The following is a 26,105-nucleotide window of genomic DNA, read 5'->3' on the forward strand; positions in this document are numbered from 1 at the left end:
AAGCTACGTGCTGTACAAATTCTATGCCAGTGTGAGTAGTGGAACAGAATGAGGTTGCATTTGGGCTGAAAATTCTTTTTCTCTGTCGAACAACACAAAAAGCATCCTTTATCATAGCTATCATGTAAAATTGTGTCCTTTGTCATGTTTGTGAAATTTGAAACTTTTTCATAGTATACCTTTAGAATGCCAAAAACTTTCCCTTAAGATGCATTTTACTCATTCTCTAAGATAAAATATTTCATAGGAATTTTTTAAATGCTCCCCCAAATTTCGCATCCCCCCCCCAATCCTATGAAAACAAGCAAAAAAACCCAAACACCTCCCCGCCCCCCTTTTCCCCCTTGGCCTTCAAACCTTTAAGTGGGAGAAGTAGGAAAACCTTCTCCCCCAAGCTTCAGCTGGCCCATGACTGTTTGAAGAGCTTCAAAATAAAAGTTATGATCAGGGGTGAAATTCTACCAGGGGCTCCTTTGCATATTAGGCCGCACACCCCTGATGTAGCCAATCCTCCAAGAGCTTAGAAGGCTCTTTTTTTAAGCTCTTGGAGGATTGGCTACATCAGGGGTGTGCGGCCTAATATGCAAAGGAGCTCCTGCTAGAATTCCACTCCTGGTTATGACCGGTGTTGAGTTCGGGGAGATCTTTGAAGCATCTAGTGTGGGAAGCCGAGGTACAACTGTTGTTCGTTGAGAGTTATGGCAGACTTTGGAAATTGTTCCTAAGAACAATGGTGGAAATAGGGTTGCCAGCCCCCAGGTCCCAACTGAGGATTCCCCAGTTTTGGGGGGCTCCTCTCTGCTACGGGCCAGCTGGCCAGTGGGGGAAAGGCCTCCCCTAAACAGGAACACTGCCATGCAATGTCTCCCAAATGATGATGTAACTTCCAGGTGATCTTATCGTGTTGGGGACGTTGCATGATGTCCCTGACCACCCCTGGAACACCCCCCAAATCCCTCAGCCAGACAGGCGAGCGGGCCTGGCAACCCCAGGTGGGAGTTTAGAATGTAACCCTTCATTTGACTTTTCACAGTGCATTTGTCAAATGTTTCTCTGATTCACCGCGTCCTGCCAATCCGCCAATGCCAGACTGAGACACAAAGCTCTCTTCCACCGCAGCGGCTCTTGGTGCTGCTAAAGGAGCTTTTTGAGAGAGTCCGGTTGGAGACACCAGGCCAGTTGGAGCCAAAGGCCCCTGAGCTGACTCTGAGCCTCCTAACTGCCGCATATGACAGGTGAGGGGGCGGGGAGGGGGAAGCAATGAACACTTTGCTCTCTACTGGCAGTCCAGAGCAGTGAAGGTAATTTCTTCCAAGATACTAATTAATCACCAGTCTGACGTGTTGACAAGCACTGCTATTACGTAGAATAAATCATGAATTCCAGTTCAATTTCACAATCATGTGGGTTCACATTTCATGTGCCTCTATGCACCTTCGTCTGACTGCATATTTACTTATCTACAGGGGTGGAATTCTAGCAAGAGCTCCTTTGCATATTAGGCCACACACCCCTGATGTAGCCAATCCTCCAAGAGCTTGCAGGGCTTTTTTTTTGTGAGCTCTTGGAGGATTGGTTACATCAGGGGTGTGTGGCCTAATATGTAAAGGAGCTCCTGCTAGAATTCCACCCCTGCTTATCTGGAACCATTGCTCAGAGCTACAGCTACAAATCACCATCAGTATCTCATGTTGGCTCGCAGTTCTCCTTCATTACCTTCATTGCTCCAGACTATGTTGAACTTGTTTGTGGATTCTGTATTTGTATAATTGTGGATTGATTGGATACTGTGCTTATGGAATGTTTGGATTACTTCAGTGTTTGTAAACAGCATTAAGTGAAATTCTGTACTGAGTGCACAAAAATAATTCATGTTATAGCAAATTTTCTGGAGAGTTTATAGAGAATTCTTTATATTGTACACAGCGCTTGTATAATTTTTTTCCGGTCTCCAGGTGGGGCCTGGAGATCTCTCGCTTTTACAACTGATCTCGAGCTGGCAGAGATCAGCTTCCCTGGAGAAAATAGCTGCTTGGAAGGGTAGCTACTATGGCAGGGGTGGCCAAGCTTGTTTAATGTAAGAGCCACATAGAATAAATGCCAGATGTCAGAGAGCCACAAGACATGAATGTCAGGTGTTTGAGAGAAGGAAGGAAGGAAATGGTGGAGGGAAGGAGAGGTGGAAAGAAAGCAACTTTAATTTTGAATGTGTTCTCCAAGCCCCTGGCTGGCTTGGCTTGGAGAAGTGATTTAAAGAGACCAATGCAAAAAAAATAAATAAATAAAATAAAGAGACCAATGCCTTCTCCAAGCCAGTGGAGGCTTTGAGAGCCACAAAGTATGTTTGAAAGAGCTGCATGTGGCTCCCAAGCCACAGTTTCTATGGCATTGTACCATGCAGGACCGAATCTACATATTTTTTGAGGGGGAGGGAAATTAAAAATGGCGCCCCCTTATGGGCCATTCTATCTTATGGTCCCATAGAATACAATGGACTCCATATCCAATATGGCACCCCTCCTCCTTTGGCACCTGGGGCAAGCACCCCCATTTGCCCCCCCAGATCCAGCCCTGGTACCATGCTGAGGCCCCTCCCCTCACTAAACCCCACCCTCTCCTGGATCCACCTCCCAAAGTCTCCAGGTGTTTTCCAACACAGACCTGGCAATCCTAGATTTACAGGATCTCACACTGTGTGCCCCTGTTGCATTCATTCTCCCAGGATAATATACAGCTAATCTGCTGTGGTTACAAAAGCTTCTTTTTTTTGCATACATTGCTTTGTTGCTATTTTGTGATATCCTCATCTCAGAGATAGCATGGTGTGTGCTTTTTAAGAAAAAAATAATGATTTAGCCCGTGTGGCAGCCATTGTCCTTGTTCTTGTCCCCGGGTCACGATATTTCCATTGCATTGTAGGAATGGAAGGGGTTTGATCCAGCCTCGATCAGCTGCAACGGCTTTGATCGTTCTATCGGGAGACAGCCTGGTCACCAAATACAGAGGTCAGGGGACATTATTTCTCTGCCTTCTGCCTGGAGGGTTATACAAAGCACCAAAAAATAGAGATCTACACCTTTGAGCATAGATACTTTTTCCTGTCCAATGAACACTGTGCATCTGATGAAGTGAATGCTGACTGAATCTAACGGGTATTCTCTGATGTCGGCAGCACTCTTTCGGCTTTATGCAACCTCTTCAGGAAGGGAGTCCAGCCAGAGTGTTCATATTACTCGAAATGGTGTGAGGAACCTGCTGACAGACTTGCTACAGGTAACACAGCTTGTGTGCTTTGCAGGGTGGGACAGATGATGAGTATCTCCCAGGCTGATTGTCTCTCTATAGCAGGGGTGGCCAAACTTGCTTAATGTAACAGCCACATAGAATAAATGTCAGATGTTTGAGAGCTGCAAGAAAGGAAGAGAAACAAACAGATGGGGGAGGGTGGGAGAGGTGGAAAGAAAGTGAGTTTAACTGTAAATGCATTCTCAAAGCCACTGGCTGGCTTGGCTTGGAGAAATTATTTAAAGAGAGAAACGCCTTCTCCAAGCTTGCTGTTGGGACGGTGGGGGCTTCAAGAGTCACAGGCCTATGAGCAGCTTGCAAGCCTCCATTTAAATTAACATCTGTCATTCCAATTTCTATCGTTGTTATTCATTTTACCCAGTTTGAGTCCAGTGGCACCTTTAAGACCAACAAATTTTAATTCTGGGTGTATGCTTTCATATGCATGGTATCTGAAGAAGTGTGCAGGCACACCAAAGCTTATATTCAGGGCTTAACTTTGCTGGTCTTAAAGGTGCCTCTGGACTCTAAGACTGATTTCGCACTCACCCTTAAGCCGCTCTCACCTCCATTTTCTCAGCGCTGCATCCTCTCAATTTCCCACTATTTGCACCAGGGCTGCAGCAAACATCGTGGTTTTCGCACAGCATATGGAAACTGCTAAAAACCAGTTTCCGTTTGCCGCGTGAAAACCGCAATGTTTGCTACAGCCCCGACACAGTTAGTGGGAAATCGGGAGGATGCCACGCTGAGAAGATGGATGTGAGAGCAGCATAAGGGTGAGTGCAAAATCGGTCTAACTCTATTCTACTGCTTCAGTCCAACATGGCTCCAATGTGAATCAATTCAGAATTAACTTTGTTGGTCTTAATGGTGCCATTGGTCTCAAACTTTGTTTTATTGCTTCAGACCAGGGCTGGCCAAACTTGCTTAATGTAGGAGCCACATAGAATAAATGTCAGATGTTTGAGAGCTGCAAGAAATGAATGTCAGATGTTTGAGAGCCAGAAGGAAGGAAGGAATATGGCAGAGGGAGGAAGGAGGCAGAAGTGGAAAGAAAGCAACTTTAGCTTTTAATACATTCTCCATGCCCCTTGCTAGCTTGGCATGGAGAAGTCATTTCAAGAAAGGAATACCTTTTCCAAGCCAGCCAATGGGGCAGTGGGGGCTTCGAGAGCCATACAATGTGTGCGAACGAGCCACATGTGGCCCCCAAGCCACAGTTTGGCCACCCCTGCTTCAGACCGACACAGCTGCCCATCTGAATCTACCCAGAATTAAACTTTGTTGGTCTTAAACATGCCACTGGACTCAAACTTTGTTCTTTTCCTTCAAACCAACACAGCTGCCAATTTGAATCAGTTTTACTCAATTACCATTCTCTTGTACATCACAGCTGACTTTTGTGCAGGGACTGCAGTAATGCTGCGTTTTCCCCTTCATTCCAGATCTTGGCAGCAGTGGGAGAAAACTGTAATCTAAACTATGTGGAAACGGCAACACTTGGTTGTTTCAGTGGGGTAAGCGGAATTTAGCTTTAATTTTATTTCACTGGCACCCTTTGCCTGGAAAGATACACAAATGATTTTGTGTAGTCTTTGGACACCACAGCAAGTCTTTGCATTGTCAGCCCATGAGAAAGGAATTTATTGTGAAATGCAGCCAGAGCTTTTTTTGTAGCAGGAACTCCTTTGCATATTAAGCCACCTGCCCCTGATGTAGCCAATCCTCCAAGAGCTTATAGGGCAGGTATGTCCAACAGGTAGATCGCAATCTACCAGTAGATCACGGAGGGGTCAGAGGTAGATCACCAGCCCCACTTGGTCTCATGGTTTGCTGGACAGGTGTTTGGGTTTTTTTATGATTGTTTGGTATGGTGGTATTTTATTATTGGTATGATGAATTCATATGATGAATTCTTATTTTTACTTTTAGAACTGCATGTGTGGTTTTGGCATCATCCAGAGATCTTCAGTTCCTGTTGATCTTTAATACTTTGAGACAGTGACAGTTTTGGACCAGATTCAGCCAGTGTTAACTTAGCACCCCAGTATAACGAAGATGAGTGTTCCAAAGAGCAAAACCTACAACTTTCATGATGAATGGTTAATGGACTACTTAGATAGATAGATAGATAGATAGATAGATAGATAGATAGATAGATAGATAGATAGATAGATAGATAGATAGATAGATAAATTTATTGTCATTGTTCTCAACAAAAAGAGAGCAACGAAATGAGGTGCTCTTCCACAAAACATACCGACACATCAAACACACATATTCATATTCATACCATTTAAATACATCTAAAACCATTTAAACCATTAAAACCATTAAAACCATTTAAATACATCTAAAACAGATAAACATTCATAAAACCATTAAAACCATTTAAACCATTTAAATATATCTAAAACAGATAATCCTTCATAACCCTGCATTTAGCCTAACCACAGCACTTGGATAGAAACTGTCCTTAAATCTGTTTGTCCTAGCCTTCAACACTCTATATCGTCTACCTGACGGTAAGATCTCAAATAGCAAATGGCCCAGATGTGAAGGGTCCCTTAGGATCATTTTTATCTTCCTTTTACATCCCATATTATACAGATCCACCAATGAGGGGAGAGAACATCCACAAATCTTTTGTGCTCTTCTCGTCACTCTTTGGAGCACCCTTCTCTCTGCTTCCGTGCAGCTCCCAAACCACACGCAGAGGCAATAAGATAAAATGCTCTCAATGGAACTACGATAAAAGGCAACCAGCAGACTCCCTGACAGTTGTAGTGATCTTAAGAGTCTTAAGTAGTATAGTCGTTGCTGGGCCTTTTTCTCTAGAGCTAAAGTATTTCCCCCCCATGTTAGATCCTGTTTCATGGTAATTCCCAGAAACTTCCATTCTGTCACCTGTTCTACCATAACACCATCAATAAACAGCGGCTGGATGTCCAAACTGTTCTTCCTGTAATCCACTATAATTTCCTTCGTCTTACTTATATTAAAAATAAGATTATTTACTTTACACCAAAGGGACAGCTGTTGAACTTCCCTCCTATATGCAGACTCATCATCCTCAGAGATGAGCCCTACCAACGTTGTATCATCTGCATACTTAATGATTTTGTTACTCAGACTGCTAGAAACACAATCAGACGTGTAAATAGTGAAAAGAAGTGGACTCAAGACACATCCCTGAGGGGTGCCAGTATTTAAGATCTTCACGGAGGAAATATATCCATCCATTTTAACCCTTTGTGAACGACCTGACAAAAAATTCAAAATCCACTCACATCCACTTCTTCATCACGGTGAAAGAAAAGTGTTGTTGTCTACTTTGTAACGCTGCTGTATCCTTGCCCAAAAAGGGTAATCTGGAGCATCATTATAAGGCTCTGCATAGTGTCAGGCTCTGCATAGTGTCAGGCAGTATTCATGGAGACTCAAGGCAGTATTCATTGAAACAATGTATACTTTATTGGAAACGCATAGCTGGATACAAAAGTTGAGACTAATACCTGGGACTGGGTGTCTCTTAGTCTTAAGGAATCTACATCAAAACAATATCTAAACAAAGCCACTATTCTCAAAACAACAGGGAGTGAAGGTGCAAACTTTCACACGAGAGCTTACGCTTATCTTTTTGCCTCTTATCTTTTATCTTTGCCGCTTATCTTTTTTGCCACGGTATCTACTAACGGTCGCATTCCTTTGCTCCTTTTACAACCTAAACAAAGTTAACACTTCAAACGTCCCCCTTTGATATGCATGCTAGCTACAGTACAACAAAAGGCTTTAGGTTAGTATGAAGAGTCCATTTGGTTAGTATTTTATAATTTTAATATGATAGAGTTACAGAGCCTGACACATAGCAATGTTTGATGCTGATTTTCCACCCAAAAGTGAAATTTGTAAACTGAAGCTCAAAGAACTTAAATCTAAATTGCCTGCGCAGCAACAGTTGATGGCGAAGCCAAGGTCACATTCGATCAGTGCAACCATGGCATCCTTCAAGGTCAGCAACCTGATCGCAAATAAATGCAAACCTTTCAATGAAGAATTTGTAAAAGATTGTTTTCTTGACGCAGCAGACAATCTTTTTGAAGGATTTAAGAATAAGAAAGAGATCATAGCTGCTGTTCAAGATGTACAATTGTCAAGAAACACCATCGTGTGGCGAATAGAAAAGATGTGTGGAGACACAACTAAACAATTGTTGGAGGATGTTTCAATTTGTGTTGCTTTCTCACTCCAACTGGATGAATCTACAGATATATAAGAGACATAGCCCAGTTACTTGTCTTTATCTGGATGGTTTTTGAAGACTTCAAGTGTTAAAGAAGAATTACTTGGAATGATTTCTTTAAAAGGGAGAACTACTGGTCAGGAAATATTCAGCTCTTTCCATTCTTTTGTGACAAAGTGTAATATTCCATTGCATAAACTTGTTTCCATCACTACTGATGGAACAAGAGCAATGACAGGTGAGGTTAACAGTTTCATAGGCCTCTGTAGACAGCATGACGACTTTCCAAATTTCCTTTCTTACCACTGCATCATCCACCAGCAAGTTTTGGCAAGCAAGAGACTCAATACAAAGACTGTCATGGACATCATTTTCAAAATTGTAAATTCAGTTCGTGGAAGATCACTTCAAAGACAGCTTTTCAGTCTTACTCTTGATGAAGGGGCAGGGGAAATCATTTTTCACACAGGTGTAAGGTGGCTAAGTAGGCACAAATTTTTGCAAAGACGTCTCACTAATTAGCAAGAGCGAAGTTTTAAAGATTGTGCAAGATCAGCCTGGATCAATACTTTACCTACATTTAACACAAATTACTCAATAAAAGTTAAAGAAAGTTATTAAGACAGTTAAAGAAAGTTATAACAATAAAAATTGAAGAAAAACTGTTCGCAGTTCTTTCTGAATCTTTGTCTCTCTGTTTTGTTTTTGCTTATTTTGCTTACCAGTAAATGACAGAAGGTGCATTGTAAATGGGAGAGTGGAACCCAACTTTGGTGGGTTAAAATCTAATTTGAAACTTAATTTTCATGGTGGTAGATCACAAGCACTTTTGTCCGGAAAAAATAGATCACGACCTGTTCAAAGTTGGACATGCCTGTTATAGGGCTCTTAGTACAGGGCCTACTGTAAGCTCCAGGAAGATTGGCTATATCAGGGGTGGGTGGCCTAATATGCAAAGGAGTTCCTGCTCCAAAAAAAGCCCTGAACGCGGTCAATATTAGCTAGCAATGCATTGAGAGAACATATACATCTCTGAACCAACCTTTTTTGGATGAGAATTAGATCCAACAGAAATGGAAGCACTGAATGCTTGAAAGGGAATTTGGCCTTTGAAGTTCCATCCACTAGTAGAATTTGGATTCTGGTTTCTGTGGACTATTGGTTCTGCCATTTACCTTGAACCTATTCATTTTTGTGTATATCGTATTGTACAATGTTGAGCATTCCATGTTCTGTAGTCGTGTTTGTATATGAATGAAAATGACTTACTATTTGTAATTGAAGTTTTATTTGGAATCCATACAGTTGTTTTTGTATTCCATGTTACTCTTTGCTGGCAGAAAAGGTACTTCTCCAGCAGTACAGCACTAGTGACCAAAAACAGGCTCTCAAAATATGGGGGGAATACATTGAGCACACAAATTGCACAGTAGAATCCAATGATAGGCATTACAAGCTTGCAGTAATACTAATTTCTTGCCCTCCCTTGCAAATTTGTGTGGTTTTCTCTACATGGTTTAATCTAATTTGATCCTGCACACTGGTCATAATCTTGGCATTTTTAAAGCCTCTTGTGTGCCAGTTTGCACTCTTTCTTCCAAATGGATCGGTCCTAAGTGATTCTTAAGACTGTCAGTTTGCAGAAGGTTCATTTGGCTCAGCCACCATTTTAATGTGGAGGCAGCCAAAATGGTCTAACTAAACCTCGTGCAACTCCTTTTAAACTCCTACTGTCATGGTAATTTTTTAATTCAGCGATCCAAGACTAGCAACAGCCTTATATCGCTAGACTCATGCCGCTTGTCAAAATAAATAAATGAATAAATAAAACAAGGGAAAAAAGAATCAATAGAGTTTGTACACCAATGAAGGGTGGAGGATGGCGGAAGGTGCAGTGTGGGTGGAATGACCTCAGTGTGGATGAGGGAGTGACCTTTGAGGGCCAGCAAAAAGGTGTCCAAGGGAATCTGTACACTTTTGAATGACTTTCAGCTTGGAAGCAAAAGAAGGGGAAAATCACACAAAAGCATTCTCAGAAAACCTGGAGAAACAGCAACCAGAAAGCAAACTGAGAGCAGAAGGGGAAAAAATAAATGTTGAATGAAAAACAAACCTTATGGACATGTACAGTGAAAACAGGGGAAAACACTTGTGAGTAATAGGCCTAAGTTAATGGCTGGAATTGCCTTCCAGGTTCTCACGGCAGCAATTGGGGAAGAGAGATTCCTGTCTTGGCTCCAAACACAACCCGCCATCCTACTTTGGCTCCCCGCCTGCTACAGACTGTCAGTAACAGAAATGGTTGCACACCAGGTCAAATGTAACATTTGCAAGACCTTTCCCATCATTGGACTAAGGTGCATTGTATTATCATTACAGTATTAATGATTTTATGTGTATTACAGCAATATGTAGAGGCCACAACTCAGAGCTGGACCCTGTTATGCACAATAAGTTGGAACCCCTGTTTCTAATTATTCACAGGCTAAGAGCATCCAATTAAGTTGTTTTGTCATCCATCTTTCCCAGGTAAGGTTGGGAGTGGGACCTGTAATTCCAGGAGGGGAGGCTAGAAATTTCTCACCAAACTACAGTTCCCAGGATTCTTTGGGAAAAACTGTAATGGTCAACCAGTATTGTAGGTATCTAACTGTACAAATCTGTGCCTTTAAGTGTTCTTAACTAATAGAAACACTCAGCAAAGTGCAATGGAGGAGGAAGGAGGGGGGAGTTTATTGCAATAAATGGAGAGCAGAGCTAAGCCAAAGCCTGCATACTAAGCTGCACATGTTGGCGTATACACATACTCATTGGCTGCAACATCCTGCATAATTTCATTGTGAGAACCAGCTACACACTACGGATACATCTTCCCAGGTTGGCATCAGTTCATTGGTCAGGATTTATAACACAGAAAGAAATTCTGCTTTGCAGGTGCCTTGACCAGTCAAATCTGGTTTGGGCTCTAAGAATCCCATATTGTTACTTAGAAACACAGTAGAAATGCAGTAAGGCATAAGGCAAGGTATGTTTCTGTTATAGATAAGACTGGAATATTGGTAACTCTTCTGTCTTTAGAGCGACTTTCCTAAAGATACTCAATGAACATCATGAGAGAGGAGAAATTAATGCAGGTCTTTGCATTCCCTGTCCAGTCACAGGCTCTGCATTCTGTAGATTCCCATATATATCCCCATCCAAGCTGCATCTTCAGCTTCTGCACTAAGCCTTCCACTGCACTAACCCTCCTGGAATTAGTTCTTTATCACAACAATGGTATTTTACCTTATTTCACATATTACATGTGGGAGACTTCCATCTCCTAACATCATTCAACTTTACAACAACTCTGTAGACTCGGACACTGTTGCGCTGGAGTTTCTGAGAAGGCACAGTAGCTGGGAATGAAGGGATATGTCCAGCCCGAGTAAAGACAAATGGAAGATGCTAAGAAAAGTCTCAATGGGCTTGCCAAGGGGAACTCACAGCCACATATGCCAAAAGCCAGACATACCAACAGATCAGATGCTGAAAGAGCCCTCCCTCCCTGCAGGCATTGTGCAGTTTGCCCTTTATTTTCTTTAAAGCATAAGAACATAAGAGAAGCCATGTTGGATCAGGCCAATGGTCCATCCAGTCCAACACTCTGTGTTACACAGTGGCCAAACCCCCCACCCCCCACAAAAACAGCACACAAGCATTTATTCCTTCACCTAAACCCTCTCAAAAAAAGACCTCACACACATTAAAAGTTGCAAAGAGAGCTGGTTTGGTGTAGTGGTTAAGTGCACAGACTCTTATATGGGAGAACCAGGTTTGATTCCCCACTCCTCCACTTGCAGCTGCTGGAATGGCCTTGGGTTAGCCACAACTCTCGTAGGAGTTGTCCTTGAAAGAGCAGCTGCTGTAAGAACTCTCTGAGCCCCACCTGCCTCACAGGGTGCCTGTTGTGGGGAAGGAAGGTGAAGGAGTTGTAAGCCACTCTTTTTTTTATGTATAGACAATTTTATTAATAACATATGGTAGCAGAACTATATCTACAACTTATAAAAGCTTAAAGTAAAAGAAAAACCTTTCTACCCCATATCTTACTTTCCCCCCACCCCTCCCTCCGTTACTTGACCCCCGCCAGTGTTTCTTAAAAAAAAACAAGTATTAAAGGTACCCTTAACTATTAAGAAAAAACAAAAAAACCCAAAAGTTATATTCTTATTTTAAAAATCTTAATCATCAAAGATTGTCCAATGTCCTTTTATTTTCCACTCTTTTTCTACATATCTTCTGAATTTCTTCCACTCCAACTTAAAAAGTTCCAAATCATAGTCTCTTAGTTTTCTTGTTAATTTGTCCATTTCACTCCATGACATAACTTTTGTAATCCAATCCCACTTCTCTGGTATTTTTTCTTGCTTCCACAGCTGCGCATACAATGTCCTAGCAGCTGAGAGCAAGTACCATATTAAAGTTCTATCTTCTTTTGGAAATTTTTCCATTTGTAATCCCAGCAGAAAAATCTCTGCCACTTTGTTGAATTCATATCCCAAAATCTTAGAAATCTCTTGCTGAATCATCTGCCAAAACATTTTAGCCCTTTCACAAGTCCACCTGGAGTTGTAAGCCACTCTTGATTCAGAGAGAAGGGCGGAGTATTAATCCAGTATCATCATCTTCTTCAAATATGTCCTGGGATTCAGCCCACAAGCTGTTACCAAAGCCAATTCCCCTCCATTTAGGTTAATTACTACAGTCCCTTTCCTCCATTTTGGGTTAAGCCACTCTGAGACCCCACGGGCCTTGTACGTTGGAGACAAAATTTCGGCAGTTTTGAACTCTTACTAGTGAATTTGATCTTTGTTGGATTTTTTTTGTTGTTGTTCTGGCCAGGTATCAGTGTTTGAAGTGCCTGAACTTTGACATTTGCCAGGTCTGTTTCTTCACTGGGCAGATGAGCAAGCCCCACAAGATGTCTCACCCTGTGATGGAGCACTGCATGCCGGTAAATCATGGCTTTGGGTTTGTTGGTTTCGCTTTTGATGGAGGGAATCCATGAATTTGCTTCCAGCTGGGCAGAGCTGGATTAACAACTAGGCCAAGTAGGCCCTGGCCTATGGGCCCCCACACCTTTAGGGGCCCCGGGCCGGCTTCCCCCCATCCCCGGTTTCCCCCCTGCTTGCAGCCCTCCCAGCCTGCACCTCAGCTGCTCTTTGTCAGACTTGCCTGGTTTGGCTGCTGCTGGCATCATCGCCAAGTTTGCCTCTCTCTGCAATTTTGCAAACAGCAGGGAAATGAGAAAGAGCCATCATTAGCTCAGTGCAATCTGGACTAGGCATCAGTTGTTTAAGTGCATAGATTCTCTGTCTTCTTGAAGAGAAGACAGGGCAATGAAGAGTCGCCTGCTGATTCTTTAACACTTATGATCTAGTGTTTAAGGGGGACAGCGAACTCAGCTGGGAGAGCAGAAGTTGGCATATTGAATTCCGAGGCTCTCCAGTGGAAGGACTTTAGGGAGCAGGAACTGAGAAAGACTACTTTGCCTGAGACCCTAGAAGAGGGGTGACCAACTTGCTTAACGTAAGAGCCACACAGAATAAATGTCAGATGTTTGAGAGCCACAAGACATGAACATCAGATGTTTGAGAGCTGCAAATCAGGCAGGCTTCCCCTCATCCCCAGGCCGGCTTCCCCCCATCCCCAGTTTTACCCTTGCTTGCAGCCTTCCCAGCCTACTTCTCTGCCTGAGACCCTAGAAGAGGGGTGACCAACTTGCTTAATGTAAGAGCCACATAGAATAAATGCCAGATGTTTGAGAGCCACAAGACATGAACATCAGATGTTTGAGAGCTGCAAGGCAGGCAGGCATAAAGTTGCTAGCCTCCAGGTGGGGCCTGGAGATCTCCCACTTTTACAACTGATCTCCAGCTGGTGGAGATCAACTCCCCTGGAGACAATGGCTGCTTTGAAGGGTGGACTCTAGGGCACTGTTCCATGCTGAGGTCTCTCCCCTTCCCAAACCCCACCCTCTCCTGGATCCACACTCAATGTCTCCACGTATTTTCCAGTGCAGACCCTAGGAAGGCAGGCAGGAAGGCAGGGAAATAGATGGGAGGAGGGAAGAAGAGGTAGAAATAAAGCAACTTTAAACTTTTAATGTGTTCTCCAAGCCACTGGTTGGCTTGACTTGGAGAAGTGATTTAAAGAGAGAAATGCCTTTTCCAAGCCAGCAAATGGGGCAGTGGGGGTTTCAAGAGCCATCCAATATGTCTGAAAGAGCTGCAGTTTGGCCACCCCTGCCCTAGAAAATTGTTGCCAGTCAGGTTGGGGAATACCAAGCTACGTAGACCATGGGGCCTGGCTCGGCACCAAGGCAGCTTCCTGCATTGACCCAGCACCCTTCTCGATTAATGTCTCCTTCTGGCAGGTGTCGGCAAAGAAAAACACAAAGCTGTTCTTCCGCACCATTCGAAACAATCTGTTTCAAGGACGCTGCAAAAGGAAGGAAGCTCGGAGGAGGAAGGCCTTGATGGTGACGGGAGAAGGAGACGTCCCTTCCCACAATGCAGCACTGTGAGCAGATCATGACGCACTGCCTGTTGAAGCCTCATTGCTCTTTCCCCGGCTGGTGACTTTACTGGGACCTGACCGTTGGGATTCTAGAATGCTAGATTAGTCTGGTGCAGAGAGCTCTTTGCTCACCCCTGGCTAGAGTTGCCAATCCCCAGGTGGGAGGCAGGAAAAAACTGTGATATAATAACAAAAATAATATAACAGAATTTAAAAAAAAAACTTTTCACAAAGCCTTTTATAGCATGTGGTTTACGCACACTATATTCATGAATGACTTAACTGGGTGCAACAATCAGTTGAATTTCATAATGCAATGCGCCTAAGCACCTATAGAATATACTTCACAAAATTTGATTTTATAAAAAAAGTGTTTAGTGCAGAAAAGCGCTTGTATAATCAAGTGCCAGAGTTGATCTTCCATTTCATGAAGACTCCACAGTATCCATAAAACGTTTTTAAATGTTTTAATTGTATTTATTGTTGAAGTCATTTGAACAGATTGTTAGCTGCCCTGAGTCCACTTGCAGAGAGGGCGGGATAATAATCCAAGGTCATAAATATATAAAATAAAATATCTACCTCTGACGGAGCCTGGAGCTGGCTTGTAGCTTATTGCACCATTTCCAATCTCTTTCTCAAAGAGGGGTGTCCAAAGTCCTTTCAGATTTTTACATCACAACTTAAACAAGCTCTCAAAACCTTCCAAGGGCGTGATCCCCTGGTTTGGAAGCCATTCATCTACACTTTCCCCCCAGCAAGCTGGGTACTCATTTTACCGATCTCGGAAGGATGGAAGGCTGAGTCAACCTGGAGCTGGCTATCTGAACCCAGCTTCCACCAGGATCGAACTCAGGTGGTGAGCAGAGCTTCGATTGCAGTACTGCAGCTTACCGCTCTGCGCTACAGGGCTCTGATATATAGGTTATGTGTTTTTAAATAATCTCTTGTAATTTAAAATGGCACTGAATTCCTTGTAAATCATTAGAAATGCCCTATCAAAATGAAGTAATAAAAGAAGACAGGCAGAAATAAAGGCCAGTAGTGAAAGAGGGTAGCAGCAGATAGGAAATACAGTGGTTCCCCTTAGGGCGAAAGAAACTCTGATTGCATTGGTAATTTCAGGATAGCTTTCGCCATAACAATAAAAATTGACTACCTGTTTATGGAGCATCTAACTGCCTCACTGTGCATCTAACATTCTTTTATGGCCTCAGGTAAGAAGAGAGGGTAAAGTGGACTTTAGATCTCTCTAGGAACTCTGTGAGTTTACTAATGACAAAAACTGAAGTAATCCTCTGAATTTTCAGAGCGGGAGGAAGACTCCAATTTAGCCTCAATTTCAGACTTGCAGCCTTGTGATCTATAGTTCCGTGGTGAGGTCTTTTAGCAACTTGAATCGCTTGCCCTTTGCTCAACCCCGTCCTGCATTCCCCCATTGTTGACAATTAAGTTTATGAACCCAAACAAGGCCATTAACAAAACAAGTGCTCAGACTTTACAAGGGTGAAATTCTCCTCCGCAGAGGGTCAGCACGGCTCTTAATGTTGCTTGTTGGTTCCATTTTGGTTCTCCAGTGGAGTTCAGATTATGCCTCTACCTCAAAAAACAGCCCCCTCCCAGCCCCAGATACCCATAGATTAATTCTCCATTATACCCTATGGGAATCGGTCTCCATAGGGAATAATGGAGTGCCCAGCAGTCATTTCCCTCCCCCCCCCCCCATGACTCTGAAGCAGCGGGAGAAAGCCTCCAAACTGGGGAACCTCTGCCCCCACCTGGGGATTGACAACCCTACTACCAGCCATTTCCTGTTCGGGTCTACTCCAAAACATCATTTGTGTCCCCGTCCACCTCCGAGAACGCCCCCCAAAGACCCACACCAGTGCTGAAGTATTAGGTTGCCTTCAGTTGGGACTTCGCAGGACAATATTATACTTCTTAAGAAATTTATATGTTGTGTTGACTATTTGTTTATGGGTGAGGGTTTCTTCCCCATTTCTTTTCCCCTAGGGCAGGGGTGGCCAAACTTGCTTAATGTAAGAGCCGCATAGAATAAACCCCAGATGTCTGAGAACCACAAGATATGAATATTAGAGGTTTGTGAGCTGCAAGACAGGAAGGAAGGCAGGCAAATAGATGGGGTGAAGGAGAGGTGGAAAGAAAGCAACTTTAACTTTAAATGCATTCTCCAAGCTGCCAGCTGGCTTGACTTGGAGAAGTGGTTTAAAGAGACAAATGCCTTCTCCAAACCAGCCAATGGGGCAGCGGGGCTTTGATGACCAAACAATATGTATGAAGAGCCACATGTCACTCTCAAACTGCAGTTTGGCCACCCCTGCCTTTGGGTAAAGGTTTTATACATTTTACTTCACTTATTCTATTATCCTTTCTTTGAGCTTTTCTACATTAACATATTGCTTAATCGTAATTTCCTGTTTCGTTTGAGGGGGTGGAGAGGGTTCTGTTGTACATATGTTGATTCAGCATCCCACAGGTTTATGTCCGGCATATCTCCTTGCAGATTTAAACTGCAGGTTTTTATGCTGTACACAAACCTTTGTGGCATTGAATTCACCACTAGAGGGAGCAAAAACTCATGTGGAGAAAAAACCCCTCCCCAAAGAAACAAGAAGTTATATGTGAGGGAAATGGGAATGCAGAAAAACCCTTCCTCTTTCCTTTTCTTCTAGAGTGGTGTCGAACTCATTTGTTATGAGGGCCAGATCTGACATAAATGAGACCTTGTTGGGCCGAGCCATGTCAGGCCAGGCCATGTGTTTGTCTATTTAAGATTAGGTAGCAGAGATATAAATTTTATACAGACAAACACAAATATATATATTTTAAAAATTAAAACATGCTTAAGACATTAGCAGTCATTGGTCTTAAAGATGCTTTCTCTGTATTTCTCCCAGGGGATCCAGGGAACTGGGCAAAGGAAGCTCTGGCTCTTTCCTTCCCTCTCCAGTGAGGGGGAGCCTCAGCCAATAGAAGGAAGAGAGGTTTTGCTCTGTAGTTCCTGTGCAATTGAACAAGTCTTGCAAAGCAAGCTGTTATACAGAAGGAAGCAAGATATAGGGAGAAGGAAGCAGATGACAGCCAGTTGCTTGGGGGCCTGATGGGAGCCCTCTGGGGGCCTGATTTGGCCCCCAAAATTTGACACCCAAAAGTTTGACACCCCTGTTCTAGAGAACTTTCTGTTCCCTCCCACCCTTCTTGTTCCCTGTACTCCCTTTCACACACAACACTACTTTAGATGTGCGCAAGGTCTCAGGTGTGCCTAGCATAAATTTTGATGTTCCCTCCCTTCAATTTCCTTGCTTTTTATTAAGTTCCCTTTGTTAAAAAGAAACCTGTTACGCTGCACTGAGCAGTGGGGGCAGGCTGCTATTAAAGAATCACCAAGTGGGAACTTCCCAAACTATTTACTTATTTTTATTTACTGCATTTATACCCCACCTTTCTCTCCAATGGAGACCTGAAGCAACTGACATCATTCTCCTCTCTTCTATTTTACTCTCACAACAGCCCTGTGAGGTAGGTTAGGCTGGGAGAGTGAGGCTGGCTCAAGGTTGTCCAACGAATTTACATGGTGGATCAGGAATTTGAACCTGGGTTTCCCAGACTCTTGTCCCACACTGTAACTTCTACCCCACACTGGCTCTCAACCAGCCACGCTTTTAATTTGAATCCCGACCGTGCTATTTTTGAACTTACTTAGCATGATCCTGTCTGAGAAGGGATGAATGGAGGAGTGCACTGTTACACAACCCCTTATTGCTCCCCCCTTTGTCTTTTTTTTTCCCAACAGCCCCTCTTCTGTTCCACTCGTCTCTTCAGAACAGCTGGCATGCTCTAATCCCTCTCCCTCCGTGCCTAGTTTAGGCCTGCCATCAAACAGACCTTTGGGCAATGAAGTATTCGAGACACACCAGATGAAAAACCACAGCAAACTTTGGGGTCAAGAAGACACATCCAGACAGGTAATGAACACAATGGTGGACCTCCATTATACAGTAATGCCACCTGAGTCCCTTTCAATACTCCATTTAAGCTGTGGAGTCGTGTGAGCAAAAATTTTACTTCATTAGCTACTGGCATTAAAGCTGTGAGCTACTACATAAATTAGTTTGATCTGGAGTCATTTTTTCTGAGCTAAGGTGTGAGCCAGAAGCTAAAAAAGCTAGCTCACACTAACGCAGCTTAGAGGGAACACTGGTCCCTTCCTAGATTTAAAAAGGTAAAAGTAGTCCCCTGTGAAAGCACCAGTCGTTTCCGACTCTGGGGTGACATTGCTGTCACAGTGTTTTCATGGCAGACTTTTTACGGGGTGGTTTGCCATTGCCTTCCCCAGCCATCTACACTTTCCCCCCAGCAATCTGGGTGCTCATTTTACTGACCTCGGAAGGATGGAAGGCTGAGTCAACCTGGAGCCAGCTACCTGAACCCAGCTTCTGCTGGGATCAAACAAGAGTTCCTGCTACAAAAAAAGCCCTGAGTGAAGTTATACATAACTCTAATAGTAAAATTCTACATATCAGGCAGAACGTCCATTTAACAGGATGCCTTTTAATCAGCACAGCCAATCAGAAGCCTGGCTGGGCAAACATGCTGTCTAGCACCACCCAGGGCTTTTTTTTGTAGCAGGGACTCCTTTGCATATTAGGCCACACCCCTGGTGTACCCAATCCTCTGCGAGCTTACAGGGCTCTGTGTACAGGACCTACTGTAAGCTCCAGGTTGATTGGCTACATCAGGGGTATGTGGCCTAATATGCAAAGGAGTTCCTGGTAACAAAAAAGTCCTGGGGAAAGTTAAAAGAATATTAAAGAGTGTGTAGTTTAGAAATATAGGTAGAAAGTTAAATGTAGCACCTTTGTCCTTGACTATAGATTACTACGAAGATCAATGTTATCAGAGGGGTGAGAGACACATAATAAAGAAGAAAAGGATTTTTTATACATAGGAGTCCTCAAAGTACCCTGCAGTTATAAAGTTGGGGGTTGATATGGCATATCACAAGATGGATGCCTGGAGAAATTCAATCCAGTTAATATAATTATAGGATATTTTGAATGATAGTAGGTTCCCTATAAGAGCCCCATGGTGCAGAGTGGTAAAGTTGCAGTACTGCAGTCAGAGGCCTCTGTTCACGACCTGAGTTCAATCCCGGCAGAAGCTGGTTCAGGTAGCCAGCTCCAGGTTGACTCAGCCTTCCATCCTTCTGAGGTTGGTAAAATGAGTACCCAGCTTGCTGGGTGGAAAGTGTAGATGACTGGGGAAGGCAATGGCAAACCACCCCGTAAAAAGTCTGCTGTGAAAATGTTGTGGAAGCAACATCACTCCAGAGGCGAAAACGACTGGTGCTTGCACAGGGGACTACCTTTATCTTTACCTTCAGGTACCCTATATTGCCAGGCATTTTAAAAAGCAGGTTCCACCGAACATTTTAAAATGGTGGGGTACTGCATTTAATTAATTAATTAGTTTGCAATAGCTTTGAGGTCCATTCCAGTTATGTGAATGTTATAGTGTACTTCTATCTAATTTTTTTTTCAGTATAGGAAAACCCAGAGCTTTTTTTTGAGCAGCGACACACAGGAACTTAGTTCCATCTGGCTTGGTGCCAGGGAGTGTGACTTAAAATGCAGATGAATTCCTGCTGGGGGTTTTCTACAAAAAAGCCCTGTGTGAAACAATGGTGATGTTGGGGTGTGTGGCCTAATATGCAAATGAGTTCCCGCTGGGCTTTTTCTACAAAAGAAAAGTCCTGGGAAAAACACACTTTTAAAAAGAAAGATCTATGAAACAGAGGAAGAGAAAAACAACCAAAGAAGAGAATGCTGGATGCAGGGCACTTGATAGGAGATTAATAAGAAGATGCATATGCAGGGCTTTTTTGTAGGAAAAAACTCATCTGCATATTAGGCCACACACCCTGACATCACCATCGTTTCACACAGGACTTTTTTGTAGAAAACCCCCAGCAGGAACTTATTTACATATTAGGACACACCTGTATGGTGCCAAGCCAGCTGGGACTGCATTCCTGTGCATTCCTGCTCAAAAAAGCCCTGTTCATATTTACTCAGTTGCATCTTAACCTCTGTGTGTGCAAATGAAGAGTTGGCTCCAACCAGCTTTCCCACTGGTGAAAAAGGAGGACAGATTTCCCTTGACCATCAAAAAGGCTCTATGCTGGAGGTCACGGGCTGTGTATTGACAAAAGCCATACAGGACAGGGCTGTGATAAGGAGGGAGATGGGATGAGATAGAGGAGAAAAGCTGGTGGGATCCAACCCAAAGTGTTTTTCTTTTCTTTGACTTCCTGCATGTCCCCTGTGAACAATTCAGGGTCGAGCCAGCCCCTAGGCAACCTAGGCAATTGTCTGGGGGCGCCAAATTGGGCACCCCCCCCATGTGTCTCGGTAATGTTATCAGTGCAGGAGAGCACCAGAAGTTAGCCTAGCCTAGGGTGCCAGACAGCCTAGGGCCAGTCCTGGAGCAATCAAACCATGACTCAACTGTTAGTGCAGCTTTTATTGGAAGGAGTCACCAAATGGCACACAGTGTGCCATTCTCAGTAGTAAAGCCTGCTGGGCTGGATCCAAACTACATTTCCCAATGACTGTCTGGAAGCTTCCTGCCTCCCCACCGTCTCCTGCAGCCTGCTGAGCTCCACAAAATGTGACTCTTCAGGCATAGGGGTCCCAGAGGAATTATATGAGAAAGGTTGGCTGTGGGAAGGGGGAATTGGTGGAAACGGCCAATGTAGTCTGAATCCAACCCATAGTGTTGTTTTTTCTCTTCCTCTGTTCACAGACCTTTCTTTTAATTGTTGCCATCCTGAGCATCCAAATATATCCTTTCGCTCATTTTGTGTCTCTGCTGAGTTCGTCATGTTGCAAGTGCCGACCGTGATTTCCTTCTCCTTTCCTCTCCCCCTACAGGAACTTGCATCTCTCAAGGCTGAATTGATTAAAACCCAGGAATCCGTCAACACCCTGCGCAGCGAGAGTAGGTATGCACAAGCACACAGTTGTCACCTTGTTGAGTTGCGCTGCATGCACTTGATGAGTTCTCCAATGCCGAAAAACACTCCAGAACACTTGTTTGCTCAACCAGTGCACTGTTTCTCTAACACTTGTATTTATCTCGGCTTCTCTGTCTCAGTGGTGTGTGAGAGAAAGTGGGGTAGAAACCAGCTTGGGAGTGAGGGAGCATTGTACTTATCAGTCAGATTCGTCTGCTAGACTAAAGAAGTGGGTGACACTTTCAGTAGTTGTCTGCCTTGCATAGCTAAGATGAACATAAATTTCTCAGTCCCCCCTCCTGTGTAGGGGTGATGCTTTGATCACAATCAGAGAAATGATTAGAAGAAATTGTGTGGCCACATAACAGGGACACAAAAGTCCTTTAGCTGGAAAGAAAACTACGTGGGACATTGGCCATATGCATCCTGCCGTGAACAGGGCTTTTTTCGTAGCAGGAACGCATTTGCATATTAGGCCACATACCCCATGATGTAGCCAATCTTCCAAGAGCTTACAGGGCTCTCAGTACAGGGCTTACTGTAAGCTCCAGGAGGATTGGCTACATCAGGGGTGTGTGGCCTAATATGCAAAGGAGTTCCTGCTACAAAAAAGCCCTCCCTCTGAGTAAAGAAATCAGGTTTTACCATTGTATGTGTGTGTTTACTGTAGAGACAGTTGGATGAGATGAGAGGCTGTGTGGAGGAGGAGCTGTGGGTCAGTGGAAGAGCTTGGCATGCAGAAAGTCCCAGGTTCAATACCCAATGCCTGCATTTAAAAGGACCAGGCAGTTGGTGATGTGGAAGATCTCCACTCAAGACCCTGGAGAGCTGCTACCAGTCTGAGTAGACAATACTGACCTGGACGCAGCAACAGCATGATTCAATGTGAGGCAGCTTTGTGTGTGTTTCAGCTTCCAGTGTGTCCTCCCTCCCTCCCTTCCTTCCTCAAGGAGATTTCTATGCCCCCTCATCAGGGTTCTGCTTTATTCTGTCCTTCACCTTGGAAGTTGAGATTGTCATCCAAAAGGGAAGGCCCCTGAAAGCCATGAAGTCCGCAGCAGAACAATAAAGCTAGGAAAGTAATAAATCTTGGAGTAGGAGAAGAGCAATAAAAATAGATAAAAGAGCAGAACAGGCATATAAACAACCAAGATGGTTAGTGTAAAATCAGCTGTTGATGGTCTGTAAAACCTGGAGAAAATAGTGGGTTCACCAGCCTTGGTGCAGGATAAATAGCTACAAGGAAGGGATTCTATAGACAAGGAACCGTAACAGAGCAATCCCCATCTCTGTTAGCTGCCTGTCTTCTCTCTGAAGTTAACTCCTTTCTGATGGTACTCAGCATCATACACAGATTAGTATGGGGCCCCTGTGCTCATGGGGCCCACGGGCAAGTGCCCATCAGGCCCATGCGTTAAGACAGCCCTGCCTTGATGTAGCCAATCCTCCTGGAACTTACAGGGCTCTTACTACAGGGCCTACTGTAAGCTCCAGGAGGATTGGCTACATCAGGGGTGTGTGGCCTAATATGCAAAAGAGTTCCTGCTACTAAAATAGCCCTGGCCCACCATAGGATTTTAAGCCATCTTTTAGCTGTATAGTAGATGTATTTTATGGATCGTATTGTATTTATTGCTATTATTGCATTTATTGTATTTATTGTTATTGTTCTATTTATTGTTATTATTATAATCTTTAGGGTATTTATTGTATTTCTTAATGTTTTAAAATGCTGTATGTTCTATAAATTGATGTTACCCGCTCTGAACCGGTTCCAGGGAGAACAGGTTATAAATCCAATAAAATAAACAAATTAGGGTAGCCAACCTCCAGGTGATGGCTGGAGATCTGGCATTTGAACTGATTTCCAGGCAACACAGATCAGTTCCTCTGGAGAAAATGGCTGTCTTGGAAAGTGAACTCCATGTCATTGTACCCTGCTGAAGTCCCTCCCATCCCTCCAAACCCAGCCTTCCCAAGACTCCACCCCCTAAAAAAAACCTCCAGGAATTTCCCAATCCAGAGCTGGCAACTCTGAGCACATGGAGCAAAGGTGGAGAAGCAGAACTGTCAAGCAGGTGCCTGTGGGAATGGGCAGTTATTCAGCTATATGCAGTAGCTCCTTTGCATATTAGGCCATGTACCCTGATGTAGCCAATCCTCCAAGAGCTTACAGGGCTCTTTTTTGTCAGCTCTTGGAGGATTGGCTACATCAGGGGTGTGTGGCCTGATATGCAGAGGAGCTCCTGCTCAAATTCCACCCCTGACTATATGTATGAAAGCTCTCTGATAGCTTCCCCCTCCCCCCCATGCCATGTTGTTGCCCCGCAGGTACCTGAGGAAACAGCTGAACAGGTGGAAGGGCAAAGCACAGCTGCTTCACTCTGGCCAAGAAGACAGCAACCACAGGCTGCAAGCAAAGATCCAGGACCTAATAGCGAGCCAGGAATGTCTAATAGTGGAGCTGCAAAAAGTGAAGCAAGAAATTAAGGTAAAGAATGGGCACATCTTTTGTGGGGCGGCACGGTTTTTGCCTGGATGTGGAGGGGAAGTCAACCCCAAAAAGAATAGTCACCAGCATCAGGTGAGGAATCATGTTAGAATGGCTTAGAATAGCTCCACACTTAAGAATGAAAAGTTAATTGCATGTTCCTGATCTAACCCTAGTGCTTGATCTAGGGCAAGGGTGTCAAACATAAAGCCTATAGGCCGGATCAGACCCCCCCCATAGGGCTCTTATCAGGACTGTGAGCAACTCACTGTCACCTTCTCCCTTCTCCCTCTCTTGCTTCCTTCTGCATCACAGCATGCTTTGCCAGGCTTTCTCAGTTGCACAGCAGCTACAGATCAGCACACGAAGCAACTTATGTATAAAAGTTTCTAATGCCCAGCCATTTCTTATTTTCCTCTGGGTCTTAGGCTCAAAGCACTGACTGTGAGATTTCTGTAATGAATGTCAGTAAATCAAATGTAGGTTTGTAACTTACAGATACACACCTGAACAATACCTGAATAGCATACTCAAGGTTGCTACAGCACAGACATTGTCTCTAGATTTTGATGCAGTAATTCAGAGCAAGAGATGCCAGTTATCAGGGACTGTTAAATAAACAAAATATTGCAAGAGTGCTAATTTTTAAGCATGCTTTAATTGTGTTTGTCTATGTCCTTTATAAAGTTTATATCTCTGTTACCTGGCATTACATTTTATGTCACACAAAGCCTCATTTATATCAGATCCAGCCCTCATAACAAATGAGTTCGACATCCCTGGTATAGGGTGTCAAGTGATTTGCTGTTGAAAATTTGCAGCCGGTTTCTCATAACTAAGAACCTGGAGATCTACTATCGGTCCAAGGAGATAATACAAAAAGTACACGACAGACTGACTCCATAAAAGGAACCACACTATTCCTGGTCTGTGACAAAAAGAACTTCCAAATCCTGCCTCCAAAGCAGTTTTTGAAATAAGACAATCCATTTTATGCATACAGCTGACTTGATCAGTTTGCATAATAAATTCAAGTTGTGAAATTACGGCCGACCTCCCACCTTTTTTTAATTTTTAAAATGATATTTATTATAGTCCCTTTTATCAGCAATCAGCAAATTGGATGTGTGGGGTGGGAAAGCAGGCTAGCCCGTGCTGCTTGACAACATGAGTCAGCCTTTCTGGCCATCGTGCAGTTTTGTATCTACCATGTAATTTTCATCGCTAAGGAGGCTGAGAATCATTTCTGAGTCAATTACATCTTGAGCTATTATCGTCTTTGGGGGATTTTATGGACTTCGTGGGAGTCATGTGCTGAAGGTCAAATTGCAAGAATTAATGAAAATTAATTCTGGAAATTAGATAAAAGATTTAAGGGCGGGATGTTATCCTTCAAGACCATCGAAAGAAGCAAGCAAAGGGCTACAGAAGCCTTCCTTTGAATCAGCAACAAAACTCCAAGCCTTGATCTCATTTATTGACCTGACTCAAAAGCTCCTGAAAATGACGTCGATAGCTCAGGCAAGCCGGATCTCGTCAGATCTCAGAATAAGCAGGGTTGACTGTGGTTAGTACTTGGATGAGAGACTTCCTTGAAATACCCAGTCGAGAGGACGGGCAGGCTTTATTCAGTCACTTCTCTGACTATCCTCCAGGCCCCCATTACGGGTCAGTCACCAGAGGCTGACATGACTTCCAGGTTCACGCACACACACGCACCTAAAATATACAAAATACCAGGGGTGGGAAAAACTCTAGTTTTTAGAGTTTTGTCTCTTGCTTTTCTATCTGATTAATTAACAATCTGGGATCGCAGTTCATATTACTGGCAATATAGAAAACAAACACTGTGATGCCCTCTGCGCCCTCGTACACACCGGGACTACAGCACATGAAACGGAGGCTCAGACGGCTAGAGAGGCAGTGGCGGCAAGCCCGCGACGAAGTGACAAGAACAGCTTATAGGTCATAAATGAGAACCTATAAGGTGGCAGTCAGGGCCGCTAAGAAAATATATCTTATGACCATGATTGCATCTGAGAACTCACGCCCAGCACAATTATTTAGAACAACTCGGTCTTTAACTACCCTACCACAGGATATTCCAAATGTTAGGGAATTGGATATAGGCTGTGAGGCATTTGCGAGCTTTTTCGCAGATAAAGTTCTGTCACTCCGCCATGACCTCCCTGCCACCTTGGAAACGGTAAGTGAACTCGAGACTCCACGCACATCTTCTAGTCAAGTTTTGGATTCTTTCACTCCACTCAGCCTGGATGAAGTTGACAGAATTCTCTCCACTGTGCACCCAACCACCTGTAGGTTGGACCCATGCCCCTCCTGGCTAATAAAAGCCAGCCGAGAGGAGCTACGGGTCCCCTAAGGGAAATTGTCAACAGGTCCCTTCTGGAAGGAACCTTCTCCCAGCCTCTTAAAGAGGCCGTGGTTTGCCCTCTCCTAAAAAAAGTCATCTTTAGACCTGGCTG

General features: G+C 43.8%; 1 protein-coding gene across 1 annotated transcript in view; it reads left to right on the forward strand.

Annotated features, from left to right (window-relative positions):
• Positions 1-618: 618 nt before the first annotated feature.
• Positions 619-26,105, forward strand: part of DYTN (dystrotelin) — a 31,155-nt gene continuing 5,668 nt past the window's right edge. The window contains exons 1-8 of the mRNA XM_060257030.1: positions 619-673; positions 1,034-1,235; positions 2,920-3,042; positions 4,688-4,805; positions 9,725-9,888; positions 12,416-12,527; positions 13,950-14,095; positions 23,460-23,619. Of these exons, the coding sequence (XP_060113013.1) occupies positions 619-673; positions 1,034-1,235; positions 2,920-3,042; positions 4,688-4,805; positions 9,725-9,888; positions 12,416-12,527; positions 13,950-14,095; positions 23,460-23,619 (1,080 nt within the window). The remainder of the gene's footprint in view (positions 674-1,033; positions 1,236-2,919; positions 3,043-4,687; positions 4,806-9,724; positions 9,889-12,415; positions 12,528-13,949; positions 14,096-23,459; positions 23,620-26,105) is intronic.

The sequence above is a fragment of the Heteronotia binoei genome, chromosome 16, assembly GCF_032191835.1.
Source record: "Heteronotia binoei isolate CCM8104 ecotype False Entrance Well chromosome 16, APGP_CSIRO_Hbin_v1, whole genome shotgun sequence".
In the NCBI taxonomy this organism is placed as follows: domain Eukaryota; kingdom Metazoa; phylum Chordata; class Lepidosauria; order Squamata; family Gekkonidae; genus Heteronotia; species Heteronotia binoei.